Below are 24,399 nucleotides of genomic sequence, written 5' to 3'. Positions count from 1 at the left end.
TTCTATTCTATTCTATTCTATTCTATTCTATTCTATTCTGTTCCATTCCGATCCGTTCCATTCCTGTTTCTATTCCATTCCATTCCATTCTATTCTATTCTATTCTATTCTATTCCTGTTCTTAACCTATTCTATTCTCTTCTGTTCCTTTCCGTTCCGTTCCTGTTTTTATTCTATTCTATTCTATTCTGCTCTGTTCCTTTCCGTTCCTGTTTCTATTCTATTCTATTCTATTCTATTCTATTCTATTCTATTCTATTCTTGTTCTTAATCTATTCTGTTCTAAAACGTATCTTGCTTAAAACTGGCTTACGACAGCACCCCCGTGTGGCCACTGGAGGCAGCACTATTTCTGTTGTAAGGAAGACATTGTTGACCTTTCCGAGACCTGGTTAGAAATTGGCCCTGGTCTTGTTTAGTTTTTTCCTCAAGGAAATGAACACCATGTTCTTCTCCTTTTCTAGGGGTAAAGAAAACTCTGAATTGATTGCATGGTTCTAACTTTTATGGAAGGCTCACCCCAACCCATCCCGAGATGCTTTTGGGCAGGACCGAAACACACACACACACCCATGTTACCTTCATTGGTGGGCAGAACGGCAAACACGGCGCGAAGTGGCTGAGCGAGTCGCGCCTCAGCTGATTGTGGACCCTCTCTGGCACCTGCGGGAGGTCGTTGGGCCAGAACTGCCGCACGCTGATCAGCTCCAGGCCCAAGGAGTCGGCGAAGCGCACCCTTTTGCGAGTCCCGGGGCTACGGCTGCGTGATGCTCCTCGAATCCTCCCCTGAGCTGGGGCTGAGCGAGTCCGGCGCCTTCCCCTCCTTTTGGGTCCTCGGAAGAGATGGCGGCGTCTCTGGGTCCTGCTTCGCGGCCTGCCCTCGGACTCAGATTCGGAGCCTTCGGTTCCTGAATCCTCCGCGATGCTCGGACGGGCCGTGCGATAATAGGCCCTCTCGTACAAGCCGGCAATGTAGCTTAAGTTGCGGGGAATGTTGCTGGGGGTCAAAGGGGAAGGCGGAGCGCGGGCCATAGGAGCAAAGTTGCCGACCCCTCTTCCTTACGGCCCAGCTCACTTATTCCTGTCCAATCGATTATGATCATTCAGTGGTGGCAGTGGCTCAGTGGCTAAGATGCTGTCGATCCAAAAGGTCAGCAGTTCAAATCCCTAATGCCGTTTAACGGAGTGAGCTCCCGTGACTTGTCCCAGTTTCTGCCAATCTAGCAGTTAGAAGGCACGCAAAAAATGCAAGTAGGAAAAAAAAGGAAACACCCTTGGTGGGAAGGTAACAGCGTTCCGAGCGCCTTCGGCGTAAATCATGCCGGCCACATAATCACGGAGATGACTTCGGACAGCGCTGGCTCTTTGGCTTTGAAACGGAGATGAGCACCGGCCCCTAGAATCAGGAACGATTAGCACATATGTGCAAGGGGAATCTTTGCCTTTACCTGTAGTCGTGGTTACCTTCAGGGATTACAGTCTTTGATCAGCCCTTCCACGAGACTCATCCTTGCTCTCACGGCCTATATCCTGTCCTATATCTCCTCAAGAGACTTGCCTCTTGATCATTCTCTTGCCCGTCTTCCAATCTTCGGAATGCTGAGATCTCCTCATATCCTGTGACCTCTTCGTATCGCTAATTCTTAAGTCTTCTTGCTGCTGGACAGTCGTTTCTGCTTCTTCACAGAAATTTATGCGGGCCGGGTGGGGAAGCATAAACGCCCTGTTCTCTGCGGTCGGTGATCTCCGTTTCCCCAACTGAATCATCTGCTTGGTTCCTTTCTATGAGGAGAAAAGAAGAAGTGTTCGCCCAAGATTTAGCACTTGTAACGTTAGGGCCGCTCCTTCGGTGAAAATGTCATATGTCTGCCTCATCTCTGCTTTTGGTCCTATTGCACCGTCTGTCTCTTTTTTTGTTATCTATATCTCCTGAGCTTGCTGACATCTCAGGCAGATACTGAGTGTCCAAACACCCTCTCCCTTAGGCTATTGATCCAATAGAGGGAAGGATTTTTGCCTCTTGCCAAGGGCTCCATCGTTCCTTTCTGCCTTCTAGCTGTCACTCACTCCGTCCGACTGGCCTCTCTCTCTCTCTGGCTCCGTCCTTTTATACCTCCACCAAAGCCTGCCTTATCTGTGTTTCCCTTGAGAGCTTGCAAGCGTATGAGCGTTTTTTGGGTCCGGTCCAGCCAAAGGTGATTCAGAATTACTTTTCCCACCAATCTTGGACAGCGTGCCTTCCAGCTTCCGACCGGATCGATGCTCGAGCGAGGAATCTTTGCGAGAAATCCCAGAATTGCACCCAAAACGAGAGATTCGGAAGAGCCGGGGGAAAAAAAAAACCTCTTATGACGAGACTCCCGAAGCTTTTCTATTGCTTCTGGAAAGAGAGAAGCCCAGGTGCCAGGGTACAAAATGTCTGTTTAAAAAAAGAGATGCGTGCCCAGAAATGTTTTCCATGGAGATGAATAATTCAGAGGATCAAATGGAGTTAATGCACTGCCAGAGATATCGAAAGGCGAAAAACGCACCCTCGCTGAGGAAGGGAGGAGACCGCGAATGAGGGGTCATTGACAGGGGGTCAGAAATGGGACCCGGCCCTCAGGCCTCCCTGTTGGCCTGAGGGGTAAAGAAAGCAGAGACACTTTTTGGGCTCCCCAAGATATCTTATTATATAATCCTTGGATGTCAAGAAGAGGTGTTGGCTTGGGTTGGTGAGGATCCTTCACTCGGAAATTCTGTTTACATCTGAATCATCGAAGTTGATTCGTCCGGTTCATGAATAATGAAACTCCATCTTGGATCTGCTGAAATTCCCTTGAGCTCTTTGTCGGGCAGCATAAAAAGGGTTGAGCTATGCAATTAAAACAAATGAGGGGTAGAAGGTTTCTCTTCTCTTCTGATGCAAATTGACCAACTGCCTCAAGTCCGGGCCCCGGTCAAACCAGGAAGTGAAACTTTAGGACAACTTCAGAAAAGATACCTGAATCCAGCTATTTCTTTCCGTTTGTTAAATTCTGGAGAGATGGACAGAGTGCCTTGGCTGTTCTATAATCTATGGTGGTAGCAGCTTTAAGATGGGTGGACTTCAACTCCCAGAATTCCCCATCCTGGCTGAGGAACCAGTTTTAAAATCGGTGGACTTCAACTCCCAGAATTCCCCATGCTGGCTTAAGAACCAGCTTTAAGACTTCAACTCCCAGAATTCCCCATTGTGGCTGCTGTTGGAAGAAAAATCCTGTCCGGTCCCAAGCCGGGAGAAAGACGCTGGAAATAAAATGGAGAAGGTCTCTGTTTATTTGGATGCCAGAAACTTTCGTGACAGCAGCATGTTTTGGGGGTGGTGGATCAAATGGGGTTGGGTGGGTTTTGAAACATTCTTTGGGCCTTTGTGATTGAGATGCCTGTCGATGCGTAAGAATGCGTCCTTTCATATTTTAATAGCTGTTGCCAGATTCCTATGGGGTCACGTAGGGGTCCTGGCTTGGCTCTTGCTGCAAAAGGGGAAATGCAAATCTGAGCTAATCTTGTCAGCTTCACCTTGCCTGATTGTGTTGCTTATCAGGAGTCTCTTTGCCTATGAATAGGTTGTTCCCAGTCTTTCTGAAGAGATACAAAATCTCCATTCCTAAAGACTAGCCTTTTCAATTCTCAGAATTCCCCACCTACACAGGTTCCCCATCTTAAAAGAGGCGACATTTGAACACAAGGCCTCTTCAAGATGGTCCTCGACTTACAACTACAACGGAGCCCAACGAGACCCTTGGTAAGTGAGCTTTGTCCCATTTTATGATCTTTCTTGCCAGGGTTGTTAAAGGGAATCACTGCAGGTATTAGATTAGTAACGCTGTTGTTAAGTGAACCTGGCTTCCTTCCCCAGGGATTTTACTTGTCAGAAGGTCCTCCTTCTCTTCCTTGTTCCTGTTCTTCTTGTTCTCCTCCTCCTCTTCCTTCATGTCCTTCTCTTTCTTCTCTTCCTTATTCTTGTTCTTCTTCTCTTCCTTTTTCATCTCCTTCTCCTTCTCTTCCTTGTTCTCCTCCTCCTTTACTGCTCATGTGATCAAAATTCGGACCCTTGGCAACTGCTTCGTATTTGTGACAGTCGCAGCGTCCCAGGTACAAGCCAAGGCCATGGGGAAGCCAGATTCACTTAACAACCGGGTTCCTAATGCTAACAATCTCACTGATTCATTTAACAACCGTGGCAAGGAAAGTCCCTTATGTTTCACTTAACAACATAAATGTTGGCCTCAGTTTTGGTCATAAGTCGAGGACTACATGCAAATGTGGGTGTTTTTGGGGTGCTTTGCCTGAATTACTTGGTGATCCTGATTTTACTACCTTTTACTGCCATTTTTTTAAGAGAGGGGCTATAAAACCCTGCAAACCGGTTTATAAATCTAAGTTCTATTGGTATTACGACCTATTTCCGCCCCGCAAGCTTCCGAAAGGAAACCGGAAGTTGTGCTGAAGGGTCTATTAAGATTATAACCCTTTGGGCTACGCAAGGGCGGGGCCAAAAGAGCCGTTAAACGTTCTTTCCTTTAGGAGCCAATCAGAAATGACGGCTTTCCCACCTTGGGGGGGAAAAAAACCCTCGACCAATTAGAATAGAAAAAGAGGAACGGTGTTCCGCCCAGTGGACTAGACCGTGTGCACATATTTGCATAAAGTCGCTCACTTATGCAATCTCTGTTTTGGCTGATTGGCTCAAGGCGGGCTGGGAGGCCCAATGAAAACATCAGCGGATAGGATTGACCAATTACTTTTCCGCCAATAAACGACGGCTCTACCTTTTAAAACGAAAACCATGCCAAATGACCAATCACGCATCGAGGATTAAGATTGGCGAGGAAAAGGCGGCCAAAGTCCACCTCCTTTGCTTCTCAACCTTTCTTTCTTTTGCGCCCGTCAATCTTTTCCCACGGGGGGGTGGGGCTTCATAGACTGACACCACCCTCCTCCATTCAGTTCCGTACCCCAAGCCAACAAAGGTCCTGGTGGGGGGTGGGAGAAACCCCCATCGCTCCGTCCCAATCAGCGAGCGGCAACGCTTGGGGGGCGGGCCTTCTCACAAAAAAAAGCGCCCTTCGCCTCTCCAATCCACCATTTTGAAGGCGGGTCCGAACCTTTCCCCAATCGCCGACGGCCGCCTCTTGATTGACGGCCGTGCCGGACCAAACGAGGAGCCCGGGCTGAAGGCGCGAGGCAGAGGCCCAATAGAGAGCGTCGGAGTCGGACCAATCGGAGCGGGCGCGAGACGGGGTAGCCAATCGGAGCGCGGCGAGGGGTCGGCGAGGGCGGGCGGGCAGTGGCGGCGGCGGCGGCGGCGGGAGCAGCGGCGGGCTCTATGGCGTCCGTGAAGGGCACGAGCGGCGGCGGCGGGCGAGGCGCCATCGCGGCCTTGGGGGGCGACGGGGAGCCGGGCGGGGGCCCGGGCGGCGGCTTGCCGTCGCAGTACGGGAACGGGCTGGGGGGAAGCGGCCCCGGGGGGGAGCAGGGCGGGGGGCTCCGCGTGGAGGAGGAGGAGGAGATGGTGATCGAGGCGGCGGGCGACGGCGTCGGCGGGAGCAGAGGCGACGGCGTCGGTGGCGTCGGCCTCAGGGGCGGCCTCTCGTCCTCCTCGCTGCCCTCCCGGGTCGGCCAGGCCGGCGTGGGCGCCCACCACCACCTCCCTCACCCCGAGGAGCTGGAGGAGGAGGCCGGCCTGGGTGAGGGCGATCCCGGAGACTCCGCCATCGAAGACCCGGTGAGCACTTGGGTCGTGGGGGGGGGGGAATCCCTGGGAGGGGAGAAAAAGGGGTCTGGGGGCTTCCTGGGTGGGTGGGTGGACGAGGGGGAAGGGGAGGGAGGGAGGATGGAGGGATGAATGGAGGGGGAAAGGAAAGCATTTTTTTCTCTTTAAAATAAGGAAAGACTAAAGAGGAAGGAAAGAATTTTAAAAAAGGAAAAAATTAGGATGGAAGGAAGGAGGTGGGGATAAGTGGAAGGAAGGAAGGAAGGAAAGAATTTTAAAAATGGGAAAGATTAAAGAAGGAGGGAGGGAAGAAATGGGGATAAATGGAAGGAAGGAGGGGAGGAATTTTAAAAAGAGGAAAGATTAAAGAAGGAGGGAGGGAAGAAATGGGGATAAATGGAAGGAAGGAAAGAATTTTAAAAAGAGGAAAGATTAAAGAAGGAGGGAGGGAAGAAATGGGGATAAATGGAAGGAAGGAAAGAATTTTAAAAAGAGGAAAGACGAGGGAGGGAGGGAGGAAATGGGGATAAGAGGAAGGGAGGAATTTTAAGAAGGAAAAAGTAGGGAGAAAGGAAGAAAGAAGAGAGGAAGGAAAGATGGGGATGAGTGTGGAAGGGAGGAAGGAAATAATTTAAAAAGGGAAAGATTAAGGAGGAAGGAAAGAATTTTTAAAAAGGAAAAAATTAGGAAGGAAGGAAGGAAAGCATTTTAAAAAGAGGAAAGATTAAAGAAGGAGGGAGGGAGGAAATGGGGATAAATGAAAGGAAGGAGGGGAGGAATTTTAAAAAGGAAAGAGGGAGGGAGGGAGGAAATGGAGATAAGAGGAAGGAAAGAATTTTAAGAAGGAAAAAGTAGGGAGAAAGGAAGAAAGAAGGAAAGATGAGGATGAGTGTGGAAGGAAGGAAAGAATTTTAAAAAGGAAAAATTAGGGAGGAAGGGAGGAGGTGGGGATAACTGGAAGGAAGAAAAGGATAAAAAAGGAAAGATTAAAGAGGAAGAAAAGGAGATGGGGATGAGTGGAAGGAAAGAATAAAAAAGGAAAGATTAAAGAGGAAGAAAGGAAGGAGCAGGGATGAGTGGAAGGAAAGAAGGAAAGAATTTTAAAAAGGAAAAATTAGGGAGGAAGGAAGGAGGTGGGGGTAAGTGGAAGGAAGAAAGGAAAGAATTTTAAAAAGAGGAAAGATTAAAGAAGGAGGGAGGAAGGAAATGGGGATAAGAGGAAGGGAGGAATTAAGGAAAAAATAAGGGAGAAAGGAAGAAAAGAGGGGAAGGAAAGATGTGAATGAGTGTGGAAGGGAGGAAGGAAGGAAATAATTAAAGGAAAGATTAAAGAGGAAGGAAGGAGATGGAGATGAATGGAAGGAAGGAAAGAATATTAAAAAGGAAAAATAAGGGAGGGAAGGAGATGGGGATAAGTGGAAGGAAGGAAAGAATAAACAAGGAAAGATTAAAGAGGAAGGAAGGAAGGAAAGAATTTTAAAAAGAGGAAAGTTTAAAGAGGAAGGGGAGAAGGAAGGAGCTGGGGATGAAGAAGGCAAGAATTTTTTTAAAAGGAAAAATTAAAGAGGGAGGAAGAAAAGATAGGGATAAGTGGAAGCGAGGAAGGATGGAATTTTTCAAAAAAAAAGGAAAGATTTAAGGGGGAATGGAAGGAAGGAGATGGTAGTAAGTGTGGAAGGGCGGAAGGAAAATTAAAAGAAGACGGTATGGAAGGAAGGAAAGAATTTTAAAAAATGAGAAAATCTGGAAAAAGGGTGAGCGGTAGGAAGGAAGGAGATGGAATTGAGGAAGGAAAGCATTCAAGAAAGCAAAAATGAAATAGGAAGGGAGGAGATGAGGGAAGAAGAAGAAGGGAGGGAGGAGAGAAGAGGAAAAATTAAAGTACGAGCTTGGAAAGAAGGAAAGGGCGCAGGTGGGAATAGAAGGAAGGAAAGAATTGAAAAAGAAAAAAATAAAATAGGAAGGGAGGAGATGGGAACAAGAGGACGGGAGGAAGGAAATATTTTTTTTTAAAAAAGGAAAGAGGAAGGAAGGAAAGAGATGGGAATAAGTGGAAGGGAAGAAGGAAAGAATTTAAACAAGGAAAAAATGAAAGAGGAAGGAAAGCAGGTGAGATTTTTTTTTTTAAAAAAATCCTCTTCCTCCTTCCTGACCCGGATCTGTCTCCTTCGCCCCCCCCTGCATGCCTGGCTGGAGAACAATAAGAGGGATGGAAACCCCTCTTTTAAAAAATAAAAAAATGCAATTTTTAAAATTTTATTTTTGGGACTAGAGCCCGTTTTTGCTTTAGCGCCAGATCAGAGGAGAAAGCGAATTTTTTTTGGCGCATATTGAAAAAAAGAAAAGAGGGATGGATAGGGAAGGGCGACTGTTTGCTGTGGCGGGAGGGGGGGGAGATGGGATTGAGCCATGAGGCTTAATGGGAGAGGCAGGGGGGGGGGAGAGGATTGAAAAGATTGGTGGGGGTGGGGGGTCTTTTCCACAACACAGATCCTGGAGGGATTGGTGGTAGTGGGGCGTCTGGGAGACACGTGGCTCCTTGGAAAAACGTCCCTAAGCGCTGGATGCGGGATGCTTTGATGGGACGCTGGAGCTGCAGGGCAGGAAGAGCCTCCATTGCGTCTCAGCGTGGGAACAAAGAGCGTTGAGCGGAGGATGGGAGCTTCCCACTAATTGGGCCAATCTGGGGAGAAAGACCCCCTTTCTTTTAAAGGCAGAGGGGGCTTCTGCCATCTGGAACAATGGCTTCGGGGGGGCAGCCCAGATAGAGCCCGGCATTTGTAGGGGATTGTGAAATCTATCTTATCTATCTATCTATCTATCTATCTATCTATCTATCTATCTATCTATCTATCTATCTATCTATCTATCTCTGGTTGTAAATTATATGTATATCTCTATTGGGTTGTAAAATAAAACTATTGGATTGTAAAATCCTATCTATCATCTATCTATCTATCTATCTATCTATCTATCTATCTATCTATCTATCTATCTATCTATCTATCTATCTATCTATCTATCTATCTATCGGATTGTAAAATCTATCTATGTATCTATGTATCTATGTATCTATCTATCTATCTATCTATCTATCTATCATCTATCTATCTATCTATCTATCTATCTATCTATTTATCTATCTATCTGGTTGTAAAATCTACCTATCAATCTATCGCTCTATCGATTGGATTGTAAAATAAATCTATCTGGAGGTTAGAAAACTTGCACCATTTAATGGAAGGGAAACGATGCTTCTTGGCGTTGGGCATGAAATGCGGGTTGTTAGGGCCACTCCAGTGGGGTTGCTCTGTTTCAAATGGAAAAGGAGTGGGGGGGAAAGAAATGGGACCCAAGAGGGAAAAATCAGGAGGCACAGGGGTTGGGTGGGATGCTATTGGGAATGGGATACAGGTAAATCATGACCCCGACATTCGGTTGCGAAGCAAGAGGTTGGCGGAGTGAATTTGGCCTCTCTTTACGACCCTTTCTGGCCACGGCAGGAGTTAAGCGACTCATCGCGGAGGTTGTGGCATTAGTAAAACAGTTGTTAAGCAAATCTGGATTCCCCCTTGACTTTTGCTTGTCCGAAGGTCGCAAAAGGGGGAATTGTGTGATCCCCAAGACACAGCAACGGGTCATAAATACCGTCGTAGTCAGTTTTCCAAGCACCTGAATTTTGATCACGTGACTGTGGGGATGCCACAGCAGTCGTAAGTGTGAAAAACGGTCATAAGTCGCTTCTCTTTTCAGCACCGTCGTAACTCCAAACGGTCACAGCGAACTGTTGCAAGTCGAGAGACTTAACTGTATTGCCCACGATTGGATCCTAATTGGCCATGCAGTTAGTCCTTGATTTATAACCACCATTGGGATCCAGAATTCCCGTTGCGAAGCGAGATAGCTGTTTGCCTCTGTTTTACAACCGACCTTCCCACAGTTGTTAAGGGAATCACAGAGTCGTTAAACGAATCCGGCTTCCTCCCATTGACTTTGCTACTTGGAAGCTGTCCCAAAAGGTCACACATGGTGTGATTGCGTGACCCCAGGGCAGCGTAACAATTGTAAATATGTGCTGGCTGCCCAAGATTTTGGTCACTGTGGACGTAATCGTGAGGACCGGGTGTAACTCATTTTTTTTCAGTGGCGTTACAATAACAAATGTCACTAAACGAATAATTGTATGTCAAGGACTACCTGTGGTTTCGTTGTAGAATGGATGCAGGCTTTCCTCGACTTACAACCCTTACTTCAGTGACCATTCAAAGTTATGACGGCAGTGAAAAAAGTGACTTGCAACCATTTTTCACCATTCCAGCAGCCTCGTGATCAAAACTTGGCCATTAACTCGCATTTAGGACAGGCCTGACATCCCGCGCGATCCCCCTTTGCGACCGTCTGTGACGAGCAAATGGGGAAAAACAGATTCACGAAACCAGCCAAAACCAGAAATGTTTAGGCTCTGGTGTCGTAAGTCGAGGGCTACCTAGACTTCTTTCAGAAGGAGCCTTTGGGTGGGAAACAATTTGGAAAGGACCGTTTTATTTGGCTCACGGCGGCTCGCCCATTTCTCCCCAGGAGCTGGAGGCCATTAAAGCCAGGGTACGAGAGATGGAGGAAGAAGCCGAGAAGTTGAAAGAGTTGCAAAATGAAGTTGAGAAGCAGATGAATATGAGCCCCCCACCCGGCAACGGTGAGTCAGCCCCCCTCCCCCCCATTTTCCTGGAAATTCTGAATTTTAGCCACCCTCTCAATCAGGAGAACCATTTAATTATTAACTTTTACCTTTATTTCGATTTTTATACCGCCCCCTCTCCCCAAAGGGACTCGGGGCGGTGTACAGTCAAATGAAATAGATAAAATAGACTGCAAACATAAAAACATAGAAGAGGAGGCAATACAACACTGTACAGGTAAAGCAGATAAAAACAGTATATAAACAATCTTAAAAAATACCCAATTAAAATTACCCAATTAAAATATATCTGCCAAGAGGTATGATGAGGTTATGAATGGTCCAGGCCGGCTAAACGGAACAGGTGAGTCTTCAGTTTTCGTCAAAAGGAGAGAAAGTCGGTGGTGGTTCTGATATCGGGGGGGGGGAGGTCATTCCAGAGGGTTGGGCCCATCACAGAGAAGGCTCTACTCCTAGGTGCCGCCCGTTGGCACTGCCTAGTGGACGGCACCCGGAGGAGCCCCTCCCTGTGAGAGCGAATCGGTCGCAGGGAAGTGTGTGGTAGGATGCGATCCCGCAAGTACCTAGTACCTATAATTAAGGATTATAGATGCACACACACACAGTGTCATATAGGGGTGTGAGTTTGCGTTTATATCCATGAGTATAGATGATGACGGCCTCTTTGGTCTAGTGCAGGGATTGGCGATCTGCGGCTCCGGAGCCGCATGTGGCTCTTTCATCCCTCTGCTGCAGCTCCCTGTCGCTGGTCAGCTCCACAATCGATAGGGCTTTCGGTTAGGACAGGTCGAGGAAAAAGGACGCTGCGCTAGGAGGAGACTCTATGGTGGGGTCAGCTCCAGAACGGGGAGCTTCCGATTAGGGCCTTTGTGGCCCTTGAGTGTTTAAGGTTACCTGTCTTTGTGCACAGGGTGTACGGAAATTCCCATCATATAGGCCAATCACAATATGTTGTGTTTTTTTTGTCTCAAAGAAAAAAAGTGCCGTATTTTTCAGAGTATAAGACGCAGCTTTCCCCCCCCCCAAAAAAAGAGCATGGGAATGGTGCGTTTTATACACCGAATAGACCGTATTTTTGGCATATAAGACGCACCGGAGTATAAGACGCACCAAGGTTTTGAAGAGGCAGATTTTTTAAAAAAGTTTTTGCACTCTGCAAACCTCCCCAAAATGGCAAGTTTTTTTGTGAAAATGGGCCCATTTTTTTCCCAAAAAAAAGAGAGGCATGAATAGCCTTTAGGGGGCTTGTAGAGTGCTCCTGGGGGGGGGCACCCAAAACAAGCAGAAAAGGGCCCGTTTTTTGCAAAAAATTGGCCCGTTTTTTGTCAAAAAAAAAATGTCATGCATAGCCTTTAGGAAGCTTATAGAGTACTCCGGGAGGCTGAGGGGAAGGGGGCAAAATTGAGCCCAAAATGGCCCCGTTTTTCACTCATTTCTGGCCTCCCCAGCCCCCAGAAGTTCTCTGAAAGCCTTCTACATTTTGGTGAAGGGGATGGGGTTTCGGGAGGCACAAAATGCTGTATTCAGTGTATAAGACGCACCCAGATTTTTCAGCCTCTTTTTTTTTGAGGGGGGAAAAAGGTGCGTCTTATTCTCCGGGAAATACGGTAGCCATTTTTTTTACCTCCGGAAGCCTCACAAAAACCGAGGGTTTTTTGCCTTCCCCCAGCCACTCTGCAGGCTTCAGGAAGGCTAATTGGGGGAGAAACGGGGAGGGGGGAGGTACGAAGACTCCTATTTTTGCGAAAAGTGGCCCATTTTCCACAAAAACGGGGGCATTTTTGCCATCCCCCCAGCCCTGCTGAAGCCTGCGGAGTGCTTCTGGGGGCCAGGGAGGACAAAAATCTTTTTTTCCCACCTTACTTCGAAAGCTAGGTGCGTCTTATACACCGGTGGGTCTTAATAGTCCGAAAAATACGGCAGTTGTGCTTTTAGAAATGTTCACAGGTCATATATTTTGACCCAGCGTTAAGGAAGTGGTTTAGAAGGAAATGGCAACCATTCAAATACTTCCTATAAGTATATAGTCAAATAAGTTATGGGGCCTCTGTTCTGGTACACCCTGTGCCTATCTATCAGTGGGTCTTGTGCTTCTGTGTTTGCTTATGTGTATGTGTGTATATATATGTATATGTATATATATATATGTATATGTATGTACGTATATGTCTGTATATATATATATATTTATATGCCTATATATATATATATATATATATATATATATATATATATATATATATATATATATATATATGTTGTATTTGTACTGATAAATATATATATATTTACATTGCAATACATATATATATATATGTATTGCAATGCAATGCAATGCAATGCAATACAATACAATAGCAGAGTTGGAAGGGACCTTGAAGGTCTTCTAGTCCAACCCCCTGCCTAGGCAGGAAACCCTATACCGTTCCAGACAAATGGCTATCCAACATCTTCTTAAAGACTTCCAGTGTTGGGGCATTCACAACTTCTGGAGGCAACTTCTGTTCCCCTGATGAATTGTTCTAACTGTCAGGAAATTTCTCCTCAGTTCTAAGTTGCTTCTCTCCTTGATTAGTTTCCACCCATTGCTTCTTGTTCTACCCTCAGGTGCCTTGGAGAATAGTTTGACTCCCTCTTCTTTGTGGCAACCCCTGAGATATTGGGAGATGCTATCATGTCTCCCCTGGTCCTTCTTTTCATTCAACTAGGCATCCCCAGTTCCTGCAACCGTTCTTCCTATGTTTTAGCCTCCTGTCCCCTAATCCTCTTGGTTGCTCTTCTCTGCACTCCATGGAGATTCCTCAAGTCACCCAGGTCGTGCTTTTCCCAAGAGGCCACTGGACTTTTCTGGTGTTTCTTTGAAGGCATCTCCTTCCCTTCTCCCCAAAAGAAGCTTCTTCGGCTCTGATTGGATGGTGGAGGAAGGGAAGGATTTACAGCTGATCCTTTTCATTTGCATCCTTTTAGCCAATCGTTAAAGCCACCTGGAGGTTTTATCTACCGTGTTTCCCTGAAAGTAAGACAGGATCTTATTTTCTTTTGACCCCCCCCCCTCCAATCAGAGCTGAAGAAGCTTCTTGGAGGAGAAGCAAAAGATCTTTGAAGAAAAGCCAGAAAGACCAGCCGCCTCTTGGGGAAAGCATCTTTGGGTATAGGCTGGAGGACTGAGAATCTCCATAGACATTTTCCCTTCCACCTTATTTAATCATTCTCTCTCTCGTTTTCTCTCTCTCTCTCTCTCTCTCTCTCTCTCTCTCTCTCTCTCTCTCTCTCTCTCTAGCTGGCCCGGTCATCATGTCTTTAGAAGAAAAGATGGAAGCCGATGCCAGATCGATATACGTAGGAAATGTGAGTTTCCCCCTTCCCCCCCTCTTAGCTTTCTTCCAAGCGAGGACAAAACCAGCAGGGTCACCTCCTGAACTGGGACCCGTCTTCCATTTCAGGTAGATTACGGGGCAACGGCAGAAGAGTTGGAAGCCCACTTCCACGGCTGTGGTTCCGTCAACCGTGTGACCATCCTGTGCGACAAATACACGGGCCATCCCAAGGGGTGAGTTGAGTTTTTCGTATGTGTGTGTGTGTGTGAGAGAGAGAGAGAGAGAGGGAGAGAGAGAGAAATGGATGCAGAAGCCAGCTGCCAGAAAGTGGAATTCTTTTAATGTAGGAAGGCAAGAAGCAAAAAAGTGACACAGCTTTAGTATTCTTGGCTTTCAAGCAGATTTCCCCTTAATTCCCCTTCGAAGCTCCTGCAGATTGATGGGTTTCTGATTGCCCTGGATATTGTGGCCCCAGCTGAGCTGGCGGCAGATTCCGACAGTGAGGAGGTTGGGGAGGAACCTGGGCCAGTCCTGGAGTCTGGGGAAGGCTCTGATGAGGGCTCTGTGTCAGAGGCAGAAAGAGGGCCAGGGCCGTCTGACAGTTATCAGCTGCTTTCGGAGTCAGACATCAGTGAGGCAGACGAGCAGCTGGAGCCTGTTCTCAGTGTGCGTATGCCAGAGTTGCCAGAAGAAAAGAACAGCTAAGAAATCAGGGTTGACTTGGGAGTAAGGCCACAGGTGGACAATGAAAAGCCTCTCCCCCAGGAAATAAAAGAGGGAGCGCCAGGGGAGTGGAGTTTGCAGGAGGCCATTAGTTCGCTTCATTGGTTCGGGACTCTCCCGAGACTCCTGGCCAAGTTTTGCAGAGATCGGCCTGGCAGCTCTCCAAGCCAGATAAGGTCTGTGACTGTAAATCCTCCCTCGAAAGACTTGGCTGGATGGGAATGAGCAGAATTCACGATCAATAAAAGGTTTTTTTTTTTGTCGGGACAAGGAGTTTGCTTCATGCTCTTGTGAAGCCTCGGTCAGAACATTGGGTTTTGTTTTACTGGTCCCAGGACTTTTTCCCCCCCCCCTGTCCTTGGGGTGTAATTCTGTCAGGGTCAGGAAAAAGGGAGTTTCGGTTTACCTTGGCGAGTTTGTTTTTAGCCTGATTCCCCTTATCTTAATGGCTCTACTTAAGTGTTTCTGTGGTCAGCTTTGTTACTTTTGTAACAGCCTTTAGCAGGGCTGCTCTGAGTTTTCCTTTCAGCTGATGCTTCTTGGTTTTCTTAAAGGGGAAGGGCTGGCTTAAGTCTTTTGGCCACGGCTTTCGTGGTTGCTGGCACTGTCCTTTGGGGTGCACTTCCCACAGTTGGTACCTAGGTAGGCCTCCACCCTTTTGTTTAGTGACCGTTTGAAGATACAACGGCGCTCACAAAAAGGGAACGCGTCACCGTTTTCACACTGAAAGACCATTGCGGGCATCCCTGGGGTCACGGAAATCCAAAATTTGGACGCTTGGCAACTGTGTTTATATGACGGTTGTCGTATCCTGGTGTGTGTTTGTCCTGTGATTTCCTTTTGCGACCGTCTACCAAACGGGGGAGCCAGCTTTGCGTCACAGCCGTGGCGAGCAAGGTCGTAAAACGGGGGCAAAGCTTGCTTGAGCAACTGCCTGGCTTAGCGACTGACATTTGGGGCCCGGTTGCGGTCGTAGGTCGAGGACTGCCTGCAAGTGAGCCTCCCGCGGAACGGTAATGAAACGGTCTAATCCGTTTTTCTTCTGCCCGTTTTCTCAAGGTTTGCCTACATTGAATTTTCCGACAAGGAGTCGGTGCGGACTTCCTTGGCGTTAGACGAGTCCCTCTTCAGGGGGAGACAGATCAAGGTGCGTATGCCCTTTACACACTCTGCGCCCGATTCCTGAAGAGTAACTAAATAGTGCAGCCAACCTATGGCACGAAGAGCCCTCTGTGGGCACATACACCGTTGCCAGCTACTCTTCCAGGTCCCGTTGCGCACATCCGCGCCAGCCAGCTGGTGTCTGTCTGTCTTTCTTTCTCTGTCTCTCTCTCCCTCCCTCTCTCTCTTTCCTTTTATTTCGCTTATTATCTGTGCCTCTTGCTCTCCCTTGTTCTCATTGTCAGGAAATTTCTCCTTACTTCTAGGTTGCTTCTCTTCTTGATGAGTTTCCATCCATTGCTCCTTGTTCTGCTTGTATCTCAGTAGCTGATATTTCTTCCTTAAATCAATCTCTCTCTCTCTCTCTCTCTCTCTCTCTCTCTCTCTCTCTCTCCCTCTTTCCATCTTTCCCTCGTTCTCCTTTGTTCTCACTGTCAGGAAATTTCTCCTTAGTTCTAGGTTGCTTCTCTCCTTGATGAGTTTCCATCCATTGCTTCTTGTTCTGCTTGTATCTCAGTAGCTGATATTTCTTCTTTAAATCTCTCTCTCTCTCTCTCTCTCTCTCCCCCCCTCTCTCATTCTTTCTCTCTTGTTCTCATTGACGGGAAATCTCTCCTTGGTTCTAGGTTGCATCTCTCCTCGATCAGTTTCCATCCATTGTTTCTTGTTCTGCTTGTATCTCAGTAGCTGATATTTCTTCTTTAGATTTCATCCTCCCCCCCCCCCCCCACAAACACACCCTTCCTTGTGAGAATGGATGGAAAGTTACCCTTTTATAAAATATATCTGAAGAATCATAACATACTTTTTAAGTCGATGACTCTTACTCGCAAGCCTCAGCCGCAAGGCCAAATAAAAACCACACATGATAAAGGGCTAGTCCCTATGAGTGTCAGCGCGGTCTGAATATTCAAGGAAAAAAGCCCACGTGCAGGACAAATTGCAAAAGACCAGATAAGGTGGATCCTGTTGTGGCTAGGCAAAGGGGTAATCCACGTTGGTCACGAACACAGAATGTAAGGGATCTTAGGCGGGACGTACCATATTTTTCGGAGTATAAGATGCACCTTCCCCCCCCCAAAAAAAGACAATGAAAATCTGGGTGCATCTTATACGCTGAATGCAGCATTTTTGGCCTCCTGAAACCCCACCCCTTTCATAAAAATGGATGTTCAGATGGTTTGGGAGGCCTGCAAAATGCCCCCAGCCCCCAAAAGCCTACGCACACCCTGTTTAATGGGTTATTTTTTGCTCAGGAGCACTCTACAAGCCTCCTGAAGCCTATGCATGCCCTGTTTATTTGGAAAAACGGGTCGTTTTTTGCCCCCAGCTCCCCAGGAGCACTGTACAAGCCTCCCAAAGCCTATGAATGCCCTGATTTTTTGGAAAAACGGGTCATTTCTTGCCCCCAGCTGCCCAGGAGCACTCTACAAGCCTCCCAAAGCCTATGCATGCCCTATTTTTTTGCAAAGAAACGGGCCCGTTTTCACAAAAAATGAGGTGTGCAGAAGGGTTAGGGAGGACTGCAGAGTGCAAAAACTGTTTTTTTTAAAAATTACCTTTTCAAAATCTTGGTGCGTCTTATACTCCCCGGTGCGTCTTATAGTCTGAAAAAATAGGGTACATTGGGTGGAGCGGGTATTTTGTGGAAATGTATCAACGCCTTGCGTGAAACTCAAAAGCGCGGGCTTCACAATCGCAATCCAACTTGGGAAGGGAGTGCAGGGAGGCCTCCCTTTGCAAAAGGGGATTGAATAAACCTTCTTTGTTAATTCAACAATCATTCGACAGCGTTGTCTGTCGAATTAGGGAGTGTCGGTTTTGGATGTTTTAAAACTCTCACACCCTTGACTTGCACGATTCTCTTCCGTTTTTAAATTATTATTTTTTTATTAGGTGATTCCCAAACGGACCAACCGGCCAGGGATCAGCACCACAGACAGAGGCTTCCCCAGAACCCGGTACCGAGGGCGAGGCTCCGGCTACAGTAGTTCGAGGGCCCGTTTCTACAGTGGCTTCAGCAGCAGGCCGCCCCGAGGGCGTGCTTACAGGTCTGACCCTTAAAAAGGGATCGGCAGGTTGGGAGGGAAAGTGGGGGGGGGGGGCTGGTGTCGATTCACGGTAGGTGGTCAGGTTGACACTTGCAAACGGCTAGGTAACAATCCCAGGCTTAAAACGCCCGGCTTCACTTCATTCATCACATGAAACAGACCCAGGAAAGGGCTCCTGCAAGCAGGGTGGATTTGATTTACCGTATTTTTCGGAGTATAAGACGCTCCGGAGTATAAGATGCACCTAGCTTTTGAGGAGGAAAAGGGGGGGGGGAAATCTGCCTCTGGGCAATTTGCCTTCTTGCAGCAAACTGCCAGTTTCAGTTTCCATTTCAGCACAGCTGTCAAGGTTCCAAATAGCATCCCAAAATCAGAGTCCAAGGCAAAGTATTGCTCAAAGTTCCGAATTTATGACACATCTGGGAAAACCCGAATCTTGAGAGCTTCCCGGTTTTCCCCACCCGGTTGAAAGTTCAAGATCTTGCCCCCACACTCACAAGTCCATCACACGGTCCAATCTTCCAATGCCAGTCAGGTCCAGAGGTGCAGCGACAAAGGATGACCTTGGCTTTCTAGAAAGGAATTTTGTTTTGACTACATACCATCTAACTCCGTACAATCCCCCCTCCCATTTTCCCACAATAGAAAATGCATTGTAGAGTAATAGAAAGAGTGGCAGGCCCTAAGATCCACAAGAAAAGATGGCTTGCAGGCCTGACAACAGCCTGATTAGAACAAGAAAAAAAATTGGCCTTTGCCCCCTTCAATTTCAGCACAGCCTGATTAGCACAAGCAGCTGATTGTCGGTTGGATTGGACTGAGTTTGTTTCAGGCTGTAGGGATTGCCATAGCCTATTTCCGCCTCCACGCACCCCATTTCCCGCCCATTCTGGGCGGCGGGGATCAGAATCAGTGGAAAATGGGGCACGCAGAGGCCGAAAATGGGATGCGGAAGCTGAAAATGGGGCGCACGGAGGCAGCAATAGGCAATGGCCATCCCTGCAGCCTGAAACAGCTGATGGTCAGGAGGCTGATCCAACCAATCAGCTGTTTGGGCTGATCAAGCTGTGCTGAAACTGAAAGAGGTTGTTTGCTGTTTGCTGCAAGGAGGCAGATTGCTGGGAGGAAGAAGCCAAAGGGTGGGGGCTGGAGGGTGGCCGGACTACTTTCGATGTATAAGACACACTCAAAGTTTCACCCTCTTTTTTGGGGGAGGGGGGATTGCGTCTTATTCTCCCAAAAATACAGTAAATCAAGTCAATTGAAATCATGATTGAAAACACTAGTAAAAGGCTTGATTTAAAATCGACTCGACTTAAATCATGATTTTTAAAGAGCAACTGTCATCTCTGACCTACAGCGGCTCCTCCTCTGACCCGCTGCGGACTCGTCAACAGTCCCAATATCGCAAAGTAGACAGCCACTTAACCAAGTTCCAGTTCAAGCTGAATCAATTAAATTATGAATGTATCTTACGTAGAAAACTATCTTGAGACAGATTTTTTTTAAAATCCAGAAGCATTTTATTAAAATAAATTGGATTTTTGTTAAAAAAACAAAACAGATTTAAATTTTTTAAAAATCCTATTTTTCTTTTTAAAAAATCATTGATTTTTATTCACCCTGCACGCAAGCCAGAGCAGTTGATTTTGGATAAAAACACACACACACACACACAAAGTTTGAAAGCCGATTCGACTCCGATCCGAGGATTTGTCCATTTTCCTGAGCTCTCCAATCGACTGGCCTTCCTCGACGTACGACCACCGTCACGGCCCAAATGTGCGTCGCAGCGTGAGACGTCTGACCCCTTTTGAGTCCCAAAATGTCTGTTGCTAAGTGAGACAGTGGTTAAGTTGAGTCCCGCCCCATTTTACGACTTGTTGGGCTTGTTAAGGGAATCACTGCAGCTGTCAAATAAGTCACACCGTTGTTAAGTGAATCCAACTCCCTGTCCGAACGTTGCTTGTCCGAAGGTCGCAGAAAGGGGATCGCGGGACTCCGGGACACTGCAAACTGTCACAAAGGCGAATCAATTGTCAAGCGTCAGAATGTCAATCGTGACACTGGGCAGGCTGCGACGGTCATAAGTGTGAAAAACGGTCCTATGTCATTTTAGCCAGTGCCGTTGTAACTTTGAGCGGTCATTAAGTAAACTGTTGTAAGTCAAGGATTGTCTCTTGTCAGGTCCAAGTGGCCCCCGACTTACAATGGTTCATTTAACGACAGCTCGAAGTTACCACGCCACTGAAAAAAATGGGACTTAGGGCTGTTTTTCTCACTTGTGACCGTTCTCCACACTGACCATTGCAGCATCCCCCAAAATTCAGATGCTTGGCAACTGACTCACACTTACGACGGTTGCAGCATCCCGGGGTCACAGAACTTTTTTTTTTTGTAAAAGTTATTTATTTTTCAGTTTTAAAATACATACATTCCATCTTTCCTTAAGCAGTGTGTCGCCTGGGCACAGATATCTGCAACGCTCTTCCATAAATTATAATATAATTACTGTGTTTTTCGGAGTATAAGACGCACCAAGGTTTTGAAGAGGCTTTTTTTTTTAAAGTAGGTAGGCAGATAGAGGGATAGAGAGGGAGAGCAAGAGAGAGAAATACAGTAGGTAGGTAGGGAGAGAGTAATTAAGTAGGTACGTAGATAAAGGGATAAATAAAGAGAGAGAAAGAGAGATGAGAGTGTGTGTAGGTAGGGGCATAGAGAGAAATAGAAAGAGAGAAGTAGGGAGGGAGAGGGAGAGAGTAAGTAGGTTGTAGGTTGAAGGATAGAGGGAAATAGAGAGAGAGAAATACAGTAGATAGGTAGGGAGAGAGAGGGTAGGTAGGTAGGTAGGGAGAGGGATAGAAAGAGAGAGAGAAATACAGTAGGTAGGTGTTTCTGCTGGCAACAGCACTTGATCAACGTAATTCTCTTCAGTTAAAGAGCTTTCCAAAAGGAAAAAAAAAGTTTTTGCACTCTGCAAACCTTCCAAAAACGGGCCGTTTTTCATGAAAACGGGTCTGTTTCCCCCCCCCCAAAAAAACGGCCCATTTTTTGTCAAAAGAATTGCATGCCTAGCCTTATGGAGGCTTATAGAGTGTTGCTGGGGGTTGGGGGGGGGGGCAAAAAACGGCCGGTTTTTCGACCATTTCTGCCCTCCCTAGCCCCCAGGAGCTCTCTGAAAGCCTCCATAAGGCTCTGCATGGCCATTTTGGTGAAGGGGCAAGGCTTTGGGAGGCAAAAAATGCTGTATTCGGTGTATAAGACGCACCCATATTTTTAGCCTCTTTTTTTTTTTGAGAAAAAAGGTGCGTCTTATATTCCGAAAAATACGGTATTCTCTTTATTATAAGTTTCAGGTGATATCCCCAACAAAAATATATCTGGTTTTAACTCAATGCGCTGTTTTATCACGCCGCCTTTTGATGAGCAAAATCAACAGGACAGTCCTCACTTAAACCGTGTTGCTAGCTTAAAGAACTGCAGAGGTACACTTAACGGCCGTGGCGAGAAGAGTCGTAAAATGGAGCAAAGGTCTTTTTTAACCCACGTCTCGCTTAGCGACAGGAAATTTTGGGCTCCCTTTGCAGCCGGCCGTTGAGGACCACTCACCCTGATAAAACTCCTCAAATCAATTTTTTTTTCAGAAACCTCGGAGCGTCGAAATGTCGTGTTTTTGACCTCTTTGAATTGAAAAGTCGATTAAAGTTTCAAATTAGCTTCAGGATGTCAGAACCCAAAGCAAAAAAAATTTTTTTTTCAAGTGATAAAAGTCGTAGTGACGGAGTTCATCGCCAAAATTCGCAGCCTTTTTTGTGGGGGAAGATGTTGAATTTTTCTCACATTTTTTTTTTAAAAAAAACCCATTTTCTGTAGTTTTTATAAAAGAAAATATACCTCTTTTTATTAACCTGTTTCCTTCTTCTCTTCGCAGGGGCCGGGCCAGATCGACCTCATGGTATTCCCCTTACTAAAAACAAAACAAAAACACACACAAAAAAATGGTTTTTTAGGAAGGAGGAAAAAAAAAAAGAAAAAAAATGAAGATTGTTACCATGATGGAAAAAAAAAATTATATATATATACATATATATATACTGTCGGGGGGAGGAGGATGTTTCTAAACTCTGTGCAGAGAAAAAGATGGAGGGAGGGGAGAAAGAAAGAAAGAAAAAGAAAAAAAATTGTGGGGCAGCTGAGCTTTTGTTAAAACACTTGGTAGTATTGTCGAGAGAGTGAAGTTTCCCTCTCCGACCTTCCTTCCCTATGGCAGATTTTTTTGGGGGGTGGGGAATTCTTCCTCTGTGTTTTTAGGAGTGGGTTGGGGGCAATGCCGGGGAGGGCGTCCCATCCCCTCCAAAATTCTGTGATTCTTTTCTTTCTCTTTCGCTGCTCCATTGTGTGTCTCTCGTTTGCGCATTTATTTCCCTGCTTGATTCCCACTGCCTTTTCATTGCTTTGCCCTACCATTCCTTTCCTTCCTTCCTTCCTTCCTTCCTTCCTTCCTTCCTTACTTCCTTACTTCCTTCCTTCCTTCCTTCCTTCCTTCCTTCCTTCCTTCCAGACTAGCCAGGAAGAAGCTGGCATTCAAAGCTTCGTCGCTATCTTTTTTTTTCAGATGTCCCCTCGCCCAACTTATGTTTCTGCCCATCACTGCCCCATCCCGTTCTGGCTGGAGGTTGCAGAAGGGATCCATCCCTGCCTCTTACTCTCCATCACCCTTTCGCTCCAATCTCGGAATTTTGTCCTGCACCCAAATGCATTGTTCTAAAAAAAAGACTGATTCCTGTTTAAAAAACGGGTCCTTCCTTCCCTCCCATCCAGTGCCCGCCACACAGGTCATAGGTGTTTCCCGTGCCCCCCATTTTTTCCTCCCTCGTGTGTGTCTCTTCTAGGGGGGGGGGGGAGGGTTGTTATATGCCTTGTTTGAGTGTCTTTATCTTTACAGATTCCTTTATTTTTTAGCCTGAAGAAATACACCGAAACCTGATGCTGTAGAAAACCAGGGGCAGGGGAGGGAAATAAAATAAATAAATAAAAGACCACCCCGGAAGGGCTTTTTGGGGGTGGGGGTGGGTATTGGGATTGAATTTATAAAAAAAAAAAAAAAAAGAGGGGGAAAAAAAAGGGGAAAAAATATTCCAGGTCAGAGGGGAGGGTAAAACAGAGGAAGAAGCAGAATGTTATAAGGGTGGGAAAAAAAAATAAAAAAAATAATAAAGATGTTTTTGGAAGAAATGAGCGTTGGATGTGTGACTTTTCTCGGCTGATGCTGAAAGGTGGGTATATTCCCATATAGGTGGTCCTCAACTGATGGTTCGCTTAGTGACCGTTAAAAGTTACAGCGGCGCCGAAAAAAATGGCGTGATCATTTTTCTCACTTACTGACCGTTGCTGTGTCCTCAGCTTGCTCGGGCGATCAGAATTCAAACGCCGACTGACACATTTATGATGGTTGCCATGGCCAGGGATGGGGATATCCCAGTTTTGTTTTGTTTTTGAGGTGGGGGTGGTGTTGATCTGACAAACGTAATGCGTGGGGGGGGGAAGATTCACTTCACAACCGTCTCGTTCGCTTAACGACTTGCAGGGATTCGCTTCCCGACCCTGGCAAGAAAGGTGGTAAAACGGGGCGGTGAAGTTCACAACTGAAAGTGTGGGCTCAGTGGGGGTCGTTAAGTGAAGCTGGAGCGCTTCTAAACCGGTTTATTGGCTTGAAAGGGAAGGTTATAAATTTTGCTAATCCTTAAAATGGATTTTTGCATCAATTCTGTTATGTTGGTTGCAGGATAGCATCTTTTTCAAACATCCCCAGCAATTCCAGGAGGCAATTAACTCAGGCACTCCTCAATTTACAACTACAACTAGCTAACAAAATGAAATTCAATGTAGAGAGAAGTCAAATCTTACACTTAGGCAAGAAAAACCAAAAGGACACATGTAGATTGGGTGAAATCAGGCTTAATAGCGGTCACAGGGATCTTGGAGTCTTAGCGGACAACCTGTTTTTCATGAAAACTGGCCCATTTTTTCCCCAAAAAAGAGGCATGAATAGCCTGGGGTGGGGGCCTTGCAGAGTGCACCTGGGGGGGGGGGGAACGAGCAAAAAACACCCAATTGTTTGCAAAAACGGGTTCGTTTTTTGTCAAAAAAATTGCAGGCATAGCCTTATGGAGGCTTATAGAGTGCTGCTGGGAGGGGGGAGGCCCATTTTTCACTCCTGCCCTCCCCAGCCCCCAGGAGCTCTCTGAAAGCCTCCATAAGGCCATGCACGGCCATTTTGGTGAAGGGAGGGAAAAAAATGCTGTATTCGATGTATAAGACGCACCCAGAGTTTCAGCCTCTTTTTTGAGGAAAAAAGGTGCGTCTTATACTCCGAAAAATACGGTAGGTTGTCCCCATCTTCTTTGTGGCTCTTTCCAAAGTTCCAACATCATCTTTTTTTTAATATTGTGGCAATCAAACCGATGCAATCTCTATATATAAAAAAACGGCTGTATGTATGTTCGTTCTACCATAACTCTGGAACACCTCAAGCAATTTCAACCAAACGTGGTACACAGGCGACTTACTCTCTGGAGAAAAATACTGGGGGTGGGGGTGTAAGGGAACCCTAGAACCCCTCGGTGTGTGTTAAGATACAGCCTGTCATACCTTAACGTGGCTTCTACTGTACAGCCGTAAAATGGCTTCTATTGTACAGCGCAGTGGCGTTGT

At 46.6% G+C, this 24,399-nt stretch overlaps 2 protein-coding genes across 2 annotated transcripts in view; one reads left to right on the top strand and one right to left on the bottom strand.

The window, feature by feature from the left end:
- Positions 1 to 1,717, bottom strand: part of LOC309402132 (protein phosphatase 1 regulatory subunit 3E-like) — a 7,417-nt gene extending 5,700 nt beyond the window's left edge. The window contains exon 1 of the mRNA XM_081971729.1: positions 580 to 1,717. Coding sequence (XP_081827855.1) covers positions 580 to 1,032 — 453 coding nt within the window. The 5' untranslated portion in view covers positions 1,033 to 1,717. The remainder of the gene's footprint in view (positions 1 to 579) is intronic.
- Positions 1,718 to 5,335: 3,618 nt separating this feature from the next.
- On the top strand, positions 5,336 to 21,847 carry LOC309381421 (polyadenylate-binding protein 2-like). The gene is made up of 7 exons (XM_081932384.1): positions 5,336 to 5,749; positions 10,316 to 10,430; positions 13,714 to 13,781; positions 13,877 to 13,983; positions 15,533 to 15,620; positions 17,531 to 17,685; positions 21,617 to 21,847. The coding sequence occupies exons 1-7, from the start codon at positions 5,351 to 5,353 to the stop codon at positions 21,654 to 21,656; spliced, it is 972 nt and encodes a 323-aa protein (XP_081788510.1). The 5' UTR covers positions 5,336 to 5,350; the 3' UTR covers positions 21,657 to 21,847.
- The last annotated feature ends 2,552 nt before the right edge of the window (positions 21,848 to 24,399 follow it).

Source organism: Natrix helvetica (genome assembly GCF_964273705.1).
Source record: "Natrix helvetica genome assembly, chromosome: Z".
Classification (NCBI taxonomy): Eukaryota; Metazoa; Chordata; class Lepidosauria; order Squamata; family Natricidae; genus Natrix; species Natrix helvetica.
This window is presented reverse-complemented; position numbering and strand designations above follow the sequence as displayed.

Excerpts from the sequence above, each read along its gene's own strand:
- LOC309381421 (XM_081932384.1), top strand. The coding sequence starts at position 5,351 with ATGGCGTCCGTGAAGGGCACGAGCGGCGGCGGCGGGCGAGGCGCCATC. Across the intron at positions 13,984-15,532 it reads TACACGGGCCATCCCAAGGG|GTTTGCCTACATTGAATTTT; the intron begins GTGAGTTGAGTT and ends CGTTTTCTCAAG. Across the intron at positions 17,686-21,616 it reads CCCCGAGGGCGTGCTTACAG|GGGCCGGGCCAGATCGACCT; the intron begins GTCTGACCCTTA and ends TTCTCTTCGCAG.